This window comes from Drosophila suzukii, chromosome X, assembly GCF_043229965.1.
Source record: "Drosophila suzukii chromosome X, CBGP_Dsuzu_IsoJpt1.0, whole genome shotgun sequence".
NCBI classification, from domain to species: Eukaryota; Metazoa; Arthropoda; class Insecta; order Diptera; family Drosophilidae; genus Drosophila; species Drosophila suzukii.
In genome coordinates this window covers 772,558-781,103 of record NC_092084.1, presented here as the reverse complement: position 1 = coordinate 781,103, position 8,546 = coordinate 772,558, and the positions used below count along the sequence as shown (strand labels likewise).

General features: G+C 48.8%; 3 protein-coding genes across 7 annotated transcripts; all 3 read right to left on the bottom strand.

The window, feature by feature from the left end:
- Positions 1-113: 113 nt before the first annotated feature.
- On the bottom strand, positions 114-984 carry LOC108015200 (chymotrypsin-elastase inhibitor ixodidin). Its single transcript, XM_017081526.4, has 2 exons — positions 718-984; positions 114-660 (listed from the first exon to the last, which is right to left on the bottom strand). Exons 1-2 carry the CDS (start codon positions 794-796, stop codon positions 458-460), a joined length of 282 nt encoding a protein of 93 aa, XP_016937015.3. The 5' UTR covers positions 797-984; the 3' UTR covers positions 114-457.
- Positions 985-1,007: 23 nt separating this feature from the next.
- On the bottom strand, positions 1,008-6,364 carry su(w[a]) (suppressor of white-apricot). Of its 5 annotated transcripts, XM_017081518.4 has the most exons (8): positions 5,823-6,350; positions 4,792-4,964; positions 3,629-3,837; positions 2,843-3,547; positions 2,468-2,789; positions 2,154-2,408; positions 1,955-2,083; positions 1,008-1,898 (listed from the first exon to the last, which is right to left on the bottom strand). In XM_017081518.4, the coding sequence occupies exons 1-8, from the start codon at positions 6,110-6,112 to the stop codon at positions 1,105-1,107; spliced, it is 2,877 nt and encodes a 958-aa protein (XP_016937007.3). In that variant the 5' UTR covers positions 6,113-6,350; the 3' UTR covers positions 1,008-1,104. The 5 variants fall into 5 exon arrangements, with proteins under 5 accessions (XP_016937007.3, XP_016937009.1, XP_070853387.1 ...); XM_017081520.4 differs by lacking the exons at positions 1,008-1,898; positions 1,955-2,083; positions 2,154-2,408; positions 2,468-2,789 and adding an exon at positions 4,159-4,180 and having other exon boundaries at positions 3,342-3,547; positions 5,823-6,358; XM_065867760.2 differs by lacking the exons at positions 1,008-1,898; positions 1,955-2,083; positions 2,154-2,408; ... (1 more) ...; positions 2,843-3,547; positions 3,629-3,837 and adding exons at positions 4,086-4,110; positions 4,159-4,180 and having other exon boundaries at positions 5,823-6,363.
- Positions 6,365-6,887: 523 nt separating this feature from the next.
- On the bottom strand, positions 6,888-8,511 carry LOC108015297 (gamma-butyrobetaine dioxygenase). Its single transcript, XM_017081674.4, has 2 exons — positions 7,931-8,511; positions 6,888-7,616 (listed from the first exon to the last, which is right to left on the bottom strand). Exons 1-2 carry the CDS (start codon positions 8,509-8,511, stop codon positions 6,983-6,985), a joined length of 1,215 nt encoding a protein of 404 aa, XP_016937163.3. The 3' UTR covers positions 6,888-6,982.
- Positions 8,512-8,546: the final 35 nt, after the last annotated feature.

Sequence of the window (8,546 nt, the reverse complement as noted above, 5' to 3'; positions counted from 1 at the left end):
TTCCATCTTAATTACCGCCGTCTTCTGTTTTCTTACACCTGAAATCGTAGGTGGTAAGCTTTCTTTGCAGAGACAACAATAATATTGAGCTTACCCTCTTTTCGACCAGTCGATAAAGCTTGCTCTCTTGATTATTCTTGACATCCCAGCTTAAACTTTGATCATAAAAGCTTATGGAATAGTACAACAAAATTATTAAACGATAAACCAAAACAGTAAATGTAAGAAAACGATATATTAAAAACACCTGTGGAGATTCCAGTTTGAACTCCCATTTAGATTCCGAAATGCAAAACCAGATGCCGCGTTTATTCCGATTCATTAGTTCAAGTCACGCTGCGGCCCAATTATCATTATCACTGCCATAAACAATGACGCGATCATCCCATTGAGTTCCATTGTCTTCCAGTTTCCAGTGTTTGAGTTGTTTTCAATTAGCTGATTCTCGATACCCGATCTACTTTCCGTAACCGCCTTTGTTGCACTTGTCGAGGGGAATGCACCTGCCCCCGGGGTTCCTGGCGAACCCCTTGTTGCAGTAGCATCCATCGGGACACCGAATGTGGTTAATCAGGCAGGGTTTTCCCAGCGTAGCACATTCCGTCTGGCAGCTGGGACCACAGGCCAGGAAGGTCTCGTTTTCCGGGCATTCTCGGGGTGCTGGAGACTTCAACACATATTAAAAGGGGTGGGTTTCCAAATGGTGGGTGCACTTACTTATGAGAACCTGCGCTGTGGCCGTGAGCATCAGGCAGCAGCAGCTGATCAGCACTAGATAATTCTGGGGGAGCCACATCGTCGAAACCTGTGGACCATCCACAGCAAACTAAGCCGATGAGCTCACTTCCACCGGCTTTTATACCCACTACGCAGGCGGGTACATTGTGATTCCGGCCAACTATTTTGATGCCTATCAGGGCATCCGCTAGTCGACTCAGAAAACGAAGACCTTATGGGGGATCCACTACCCAGTAGTATTCCCCGCTTGATTGGGGTAACCACACCGCTTGTTTACAAAAATATGTTGGTGGTTTATTAGATACAACTTGTGAACTACAAAAAACTTTGAAATGTGGAGGTGGATGGGGGGCCGCAGTTTGATTATCAGGGGGAGCTGCTGCGCCTGCGTCGCTTGTGCCGCTTGTGGGTCTTCTTGGTGGGCGTGCGGCGCCGTTGCTGCTGGCGTCGCTGTTCCGTATCGCGACTGCCAGAGTAGCTTCGCGATCTGCTCCGTCGGTTGGCCCTTGATATGCTCCTGCTCCGCCGGACGCTCCTGGACCGGCTTCTACTCTTACTCCGCCTCCTCTTTTTGGGGCTCTTTCTTCGCGTGGACTGCTGCTGGTATTTTCTGGCTGGGGTCGACGATGGTTCCTTGGAAAGTTTGCTGCTTCTCTGGCGTCGTCGGTGGGGGGATTCTCGACTGGAAGCGCTGCTGGGACTGCTCCGGCCATTCCGGCTGCGACTTCTGCTCCGGCGGGAGGTTTTGCGCGGACGCGAGCTGGAGGATCGCGAGGTGGTCGTGGCCACCAGCTGGACGTCGTCGTCGTCGGAGAGGAGAACGGCAGGAGGAGGAGGAGCCACGAGGGGACGCACGGGTTTGCTGGTGAAGGTGTTCGTGCTGTCATCGTTCAGCAGATTGTACTTCTCCAGATCGCCGCCGTCCTCATCCTCGTCGTCCTCCTCATCCTCCTGTGTTTCCTTTTCAAGTCTCACCTCAGGCTTCTGATCTCCCACTTCGTCATCGTCGTCGGGTCCAAAGTAGGTAATGGGTATGGATCGCACCGACTCGTTAGACTCGTCGTCACTTTCGGGGGCTGTCGTTTGGGAAGCTCCTGCTGCAGGCTCTGGAGGATTCGGAGCAGCTTCGGGCACAGCGGAGCCCACAGTGGCACCCTCACCTAGTCGAAATTCATGGTATTACTCGCAAGAAGAGTATTATGTACGGTAGACCTACCTTTTATCTGATTTAGAAAGGCCATCGCCTTACGCTTTCGCTCGAGTTGCAGTTGCTTTTCGCGGGAAATCATACCGTTCAGCTTTTCACGTGCAATCTGCGCCAGCTTGTCCTTCACGCGCTCCTCGGCTTCAAGACCATATGGTGCAATTTATAAATATAAAGCTAAAGATCAAGTTTCTGTCTACTTATATCTTACCTTGTCGCTGCTCTTTCTGCGGCGAAGAGCTTGAGGGGGAAGCCGTGGAGGACCCTCCTGCCTTCTGACCGGCGGTCCTGGCCAACAGTTGCGTCTCCACCTGCTTGATGGCCCTCTGCACACTATCTGGCATGACCGGACGCACTTGCTCCGCCCCGGCAATCGAACTGGTCTCCTCGTCGCTGGCCTCCTGCGGAAGAGTGGGTTGCAATGGACCATGCTCATCCCGTGCGCGAATGGAGAAACTTACAGGAGCTATAGATATAGGTAAACAATTAATACTGCTCACGGATTAGCTCTTTCTTTAGACCTACCCTTATCCAGATTGTTCCCAGTCACTGCCGCTGCCGCTCCACCAAAACTGAGACCCTTCTTGGACATCAAGGCGGCTGCTACGGCAGCCGCTTTGCGGGTCTTCTCCTCCTTGGAAGCCGCGTCCACATCGCCCGTCACTTTGTACAAATAGTAGGCATAGAACTCGTTTGCCGGCAGCAGGAAACTAAACCGCTCCACGCTCTTCGTGCGCAGGGTCTCCTCGAACTGGCGTCCGTTCTTGATCACGTACGTGGCCGTCTTGTCGATTATGTGCCGCAGACTCTCCTCCGGAACGGGGAACGTCAAAACGGGCTCCGGCTTCTGTCAAAGAAGCAAGATAATGTATGGGGTTTATGGACTACGAGTGAACCTACCCTCTCGGGCTCCTTTTCTGGCTGAGCTGGATCCTCCTCCTCCTCGCTTTCGGAACTGTAGTTTTGGGCCAAGGCCAGAGCACTCGTGTTCTTGAGCAGCTCCACCTGCGGCGGCTCGCGACTGTTCTCATCCTGCTGTTCCTGGACCGTCGCTTCCGCTTCGTGGGTGAACGTGCTCCCGTTGTATTGGAGCAGCACGGGCGTGAATTCCCCTCCCTGACTGTTGTGACCTTCGGATCGGCAGCTGGGGGTGGGGGAGGCCGTACCAGAGTGCTGGGAGTTTCCTGGATTACTTGACTCGTCCTCCAGCAAAACCGCTTGAAGCGGCACGCCCTTGATCTTGCTGATTAGCTGGGTGTAGGCGCAGTTAGCAGAGGGTTTGTACTTTATTGTGGGCACCGTGATGACTTGGTTGGTATTTCTCCTTCCGCCCACGCCGTCCTCGCTGTTTACGTTTGTGGATTGCGACTCCTGGTCAGGATTTTGCTGATCCAATGTAGTTTCCGGAGCAGGCGGGAACTTTGCCGCCTTGATGGCGGCCAAAAGGTGACGGTAATACGGCTGTAGGTAGCCGCCCTGGGTAAGGAAGTCAAACTGCGCGTTGTTCGCCTGCTTCGCCTTGATTAGGATTTCCATCTGGGCGCCCTGGGTGGCGATGAAGCGAGCAGTCTTCTCGATGATGGCGTGCTGCTTCATAGTTTCCGGCTGCAATGGTATTGAATGTCGAAATTAAATGTATGTCACCAAATAGAAGGAATAGGTTTCACAACAGGATCTAGAACTCACCAACTGCATGTCCAATGGAGGTACCAGCATCAGTGTGTATGGTAGGACGAAGGGCAGCTCGCTCTCCTCGGAAGTGGGCGAAAGTTGCGAGGGCGCCGTGGAAGAGCCGCCGAGGGAAGCCGAGGCTGCCGACTGGCCATCGTACTGGAAGCCCACCTGGCTGTAGTTGCCGCCGGAGGTCTCCTGCTGCAGCCGCTTGAGGTCTTCCTCTGCAGGATCCGAGCAATCGGGCCAAAATAAGAGCAGAGAACACATGCAATTTTGCGACTTTAGTACGGGTGGAGTTAAATCCGTAAAACATTCGAATCAGAGCGAGAAACGTATTCGAGTTGATGCGAACGAGAGAGACAGAGAGAAAGAGAGAGGGATGGGGCTAGCTAGATAACGACTTTTGGCTTCACTGGAAACTTTTCCGTGGGTTTCTGGATCTCTGGACTACCCACAGCAACAACAACAACACTAGTCGCTCCAGCTAATTTAACCTGAAAGAAACGATTTAATCTATCAGGTGGTGAGGATAGCGTATTTACCTGCTCCAAGAAAGGACTCTCTCTGGAAATATCGAGGGGGATGTCGGTGGTTTCTTTATCGGTGGTTGGTATTGATTTGATTGGTACTGATTTGATTCAATTTCTTTTCGACATGCGTTTTGGGTTTGATCGTTTTTTGATAATTGCAGTACTTTTAACACAATTAGCAATTTCAGGAGTTCGGGATCAGGGGTGTCGACATCGTTATGATAGATACGTAACTGTTAGCAAATTCACTCCATGCAACATAACATATAGGGAATGAGGGCACAGTTTCCAGTTCCATTTAAATTTAATTTTATAAAGATATTACATTTTGTTTTTGATTTTAATCTGAAACATGTATCTATCAACTGTTAAACAATCCCCAGTTTAGCTGCTATAAAATCATCCCTCGATATAAATCGGATCTTTAAACTCTTCTTTGACCAAACATTAGTTTATCCAAGTCCAAGAGTATTTTTTAAAAAGGATGTAATCGGAAAAGAGTAAACATACATCTACATATATAGAACTATAACTCTGGCTGGCTTAAAGAATCCCAAAACCTCTAGACCAAGTGGATTGATCATATCGACACCCCGACCCATATCGTTGGATCCGGAGGTATTACCAGATCACAATGCCACTCACCTTGTCGCAGTCGCAGCTCCTCCTCGTTGTTGTAGAGGAACAGGTAGCGCTCCTCCTCGCAGAGCTGCTCGGCGCGCTGTTCCTCGGCGCTCAAGTACTCCAATCTGTTGCCATATCCTCCTGGTGGCGCCTCGTGGGGCGCTAGCTCGCAGAGGGCACCTCGCACATCGTATCTGGGGTTCCAATCACAGGTCGCGGAGTTCACGGTCATTAGGGAGCCGAAAGAAAGCAAGCAGAGAAATATAAACAGAGAGGAGAGAGGAGCATTATCAGTGGGCGTGGCAGTTCCAGGGGCGGCGCGAAAAGGGGCGGGCGAAACAAACGGAGGGGCAGCTCCTTTGGAACCTCCCATCCCTACACAATCCCCATTTGCTTCGCACACTCTCGCGCATTCACACAATATTCATAGTCATACGGTATATATAATGCAGTTTCAGATTAGATTAGGTTTTAAGGCTAGAGATCGTTCATATACATACCGCTCCGGTGGCTAAAAAGTTAATCGGTTTACATTTAAAATGGTCAAAGAATTACAGTTTTCAAATTGTATATGGATAGAGATTACAGTTTGAGAAGCACTGAAAAGAGCTGTTATTACAATGGTGTGTGTTGGGTGTGCGGGTGTAATGTGTGTGGAGTGTGTTCGCAGATCGGTCACAAGTCCTTTATAAGTAGGGTCGAAATACTATTGGCACTGGATTGATTTTCAAAAATAACAATACAATCGAGCTAAACTATATCCAACACCACTCTTACACTTCAAATTGTATACTGTTCCGGTTGTGAATCTTAGTCAATTTAATAGAAATTTGAGATACTATATACTTCTAATCCACAACTCATAAACAATTGCAAGCAAGGTTTCAAGACCCGCTGCTAGTTATCTGACCGCTGCTGTGTGGATGAATGTGGTCCTACGGGACACGATGGGCATGTGGTGTGTGGTGTGTTGGGTGTATGTGTATGTGTCGCAGTGGTGTGCGTACTGATTAATCGTATAATTATTGCTCGGGTTAGTCCCAATTATTAACCTGTCTATCTTGAGATTTACATCGCCCATCCAGGGAATTAGCTGCTTGCCGTGGTCCATTTCCCGCGCCTTCTCGTCGTCCCGGAAAATCTTGCAGGCGTAGCCGAAAACGAGCAGTTCCAGCGGCGTTTGTCGGTGGTTTTCCAGGCTCGCGGAGGACCCCGCTCCTCCCGTGCCGTTTCCATTACTGAGCGCCGTGGACCCGGGCCCGGAGCCGGATCCGAGGCCTGTGCGCCGGAGGATTCCGCCAACGCTTCCGCCGCCGGCGTTTCGCACATTGTAGGGCATCATCGCAGCGGATTCACTGGACCAAAAATCCAATCCGAGTGCTCGGTGCTGGTGCTGCACTCCCTCTCTCTCTCTCACTCTTTCTCTCTCTGTCGCGGCTCACTCACTTTCTACGGATATCAAGGTCTAGGCGCGGGACCAGAGGATTGCATTCTACAGCCGGAGTTCGTCAATTTCTTTCCATTATATTTTTATTTTGAAAAAAATTATTTTTGCTTGAGGCAGCGTGACCGCACCGATAACGATTAAAAACACCAAACGGCCTGAAAATAATACCGTTTACTTCCAAAAATACCATTTAAATTCGATTGATTTACAAATTAATTTCTAGATTGTTTTCTATTTAAATAGTTTGTGAGCAATTCTTTGTACTTTTCTTACTCCTTTATTTACAAAACGACGAAATTTATATACAAACGTTTATGTATAAACTGACTTAAAATACCATAAACAGGGTGGAATTATCAGTTATTCGATAACGAAATCGGACTACCCACTCACGATAGTATTGATATACATCGAATATCTGAGGTTTCCTTTCGATAGGCTCGAAGGCGGATAAATGTTCAATTTTTTTTACAAAAATGTAACATACAAAAATACAAAACATTAAAGCACCCAGAGTTTCGAAAAGAACTAATTACTTAGAATGTGTAAATAGAATTTCAAAATAAAATTTTATTTTTAAAAATTCCCACTGCAGCGAATGACTGAGAATAAATATGTTCCGCTAATAACTTTTCTTTGGCACTTCACATGAAAAGACGTTCTTTGAGACTTAGGGTTCCTTTTAATTATATTTATTCCAGAAACCCATTTGGCATTAGTTTAATAGCTTGAGTTCCTTAAGAGTAGCAGTGTCGCTCCTTGGGTCTAGTCTTTGGCATTAGGGAACTTCAGGGTTCGCAGTTTGGAGTAAATAATGTCCCAGTCGACGTAGGCGCCCACCAAGTGACGCTTGTTACCTGGCGCATCCTCGTAGGCCGTTCTTCCGTGCAACATGCGCAGATTGTTGAACACGAAGACATCGCCGGCTTGTGTTTTGAATTCCACGGCCTCGGATTGGGCGGTCTCCAGGAATTTGTCATAGGCCTTGTACCAGGACACGGCCTGCTCCAAAGAAATGGAGAAGCGGCTGTCGCGCTTGGTGGTGTTCTGATTGATTCTCGTGATCCTGCCATCCACATCCAGACAAATCACCGGCGCTCTCCACAGGCTGTGAAAGGGCTTGGCGTCATCGCCATCGTGTCCAATGTCAAACCAGTTCACTGGCACCGATCTGAGTACCTCGAAATGCTCAGGATGCAGTTTCTGCAACTGAGAGGCCACGTTGAAGCCGTCCGTGAGGGTATTCGCTCCACCACTTGACTCCGATTGGACGAGAGTGTGCAGGATGTTGATGCCCGCCTTGTACTCGTAGTACGGCATGTCAGTGTGAAGCGGCAGGGGAGTCATTAAATATGCGTAGTTCCCCGCATTTGGTTTGGATTTAACCTCGAATACATCACTATGGGATAAGGAATGCAAGATACATTAATCAACCGAAAGTGCAGCACCTCGGACCACTTATACACCAACTGTGTACTAAAGCAAGCACTATCTATAAATGTTTATCAAGAGCACAAAAAGAGCAAGCTAATGTGGACACCTGACCAGACACCAAGACAAATAAAAATTGCCTGATTCTGGCTGTAATAATCAACCAATTGTGATTATATTATTAGCTAAATTGGTAGATAATGACCAAGAGGTCTCGGCAAATTTTAGTTATATGGCCTTGAAACTTAGGTTGATGTCTGTATACAATAGCTGAGTAATTACCCGTAAGTGGTGCGCTTTATGTAGCCAATCCTTTTGGCCAAATGCTTGGCCACATTTATGTCGTTGGGAGCTCCTTTCAGGATAGCGAATCCCTGGACTGCCAGTGCCTCCAGCCAATCCCTAAGTACTGCATCCTGGTGGATAACGTCCTGGTATTGGAACTCCCTTCTCACAGCCTCGAATTCAGACTTTCCCCAGAGTTGTGCGCTTGGTTTGTATACCTCTTCCAAGTAACGCTTTCTGGCAGCCTCCCCAAAGTCCCTTTCTCTTAGCCAGCTTATATCGAAGGCGCTCTTGTGCTTATCCTGCCAGAGGACTTCCAACTGCTCCTTCTCCTGGTTGTAGGCCACTTGGGACACTTGGATATTCAGCGGCCCACGCTCCCAGTGGCTTTTCCTGGCCCTCGTGGCGGTGTGGAAGCACTCGGCACACTGGCAGTTGTCTCTTAGCCAAACCTGCGGGTACCTCAGGAGATCGCCTTGCTCTTCCTGGACTTCCACATAGCCCGCGGCCTGCACACGAGCTAGTGTACTCGCATTCCGGAAAAGCAACCGGGAAATTTGTTGTCTACAGCTCAGCATTCCGGGCTCAACTGCCGAGCAATCAGGCGATGAAA

Coding starts and splice junctions, on each gene's coding strand:
- LOC108015200 (XM_017081526.4), bottom strand. CDS start 796: ATGTGGCTCCCCCAGAATTATCTAGTGCTGATCAGCTGCTGCTGCCTG. Junction 661..717: donor CACAGCGCAGGTTCTCATAA/GTAAGTGCACCC, acceptor TGAAGTCTCCAG/CACCCCGAGAATGCCCGGAA.
- LOC108015297 (XM_017081674.4), bottom strand. CDS start 8,511: ATGCTGAGCTGTAGACAACAAATTTCCCGGTTGCTTTTCCGGAATGCG. Junction 7,617..7,930: donor ATAAAGCGCACCACTTACGG/GTAATTACTCAG, acceptor CTTATCCCATAG/TGATGTATTCGAGGTTAAAT.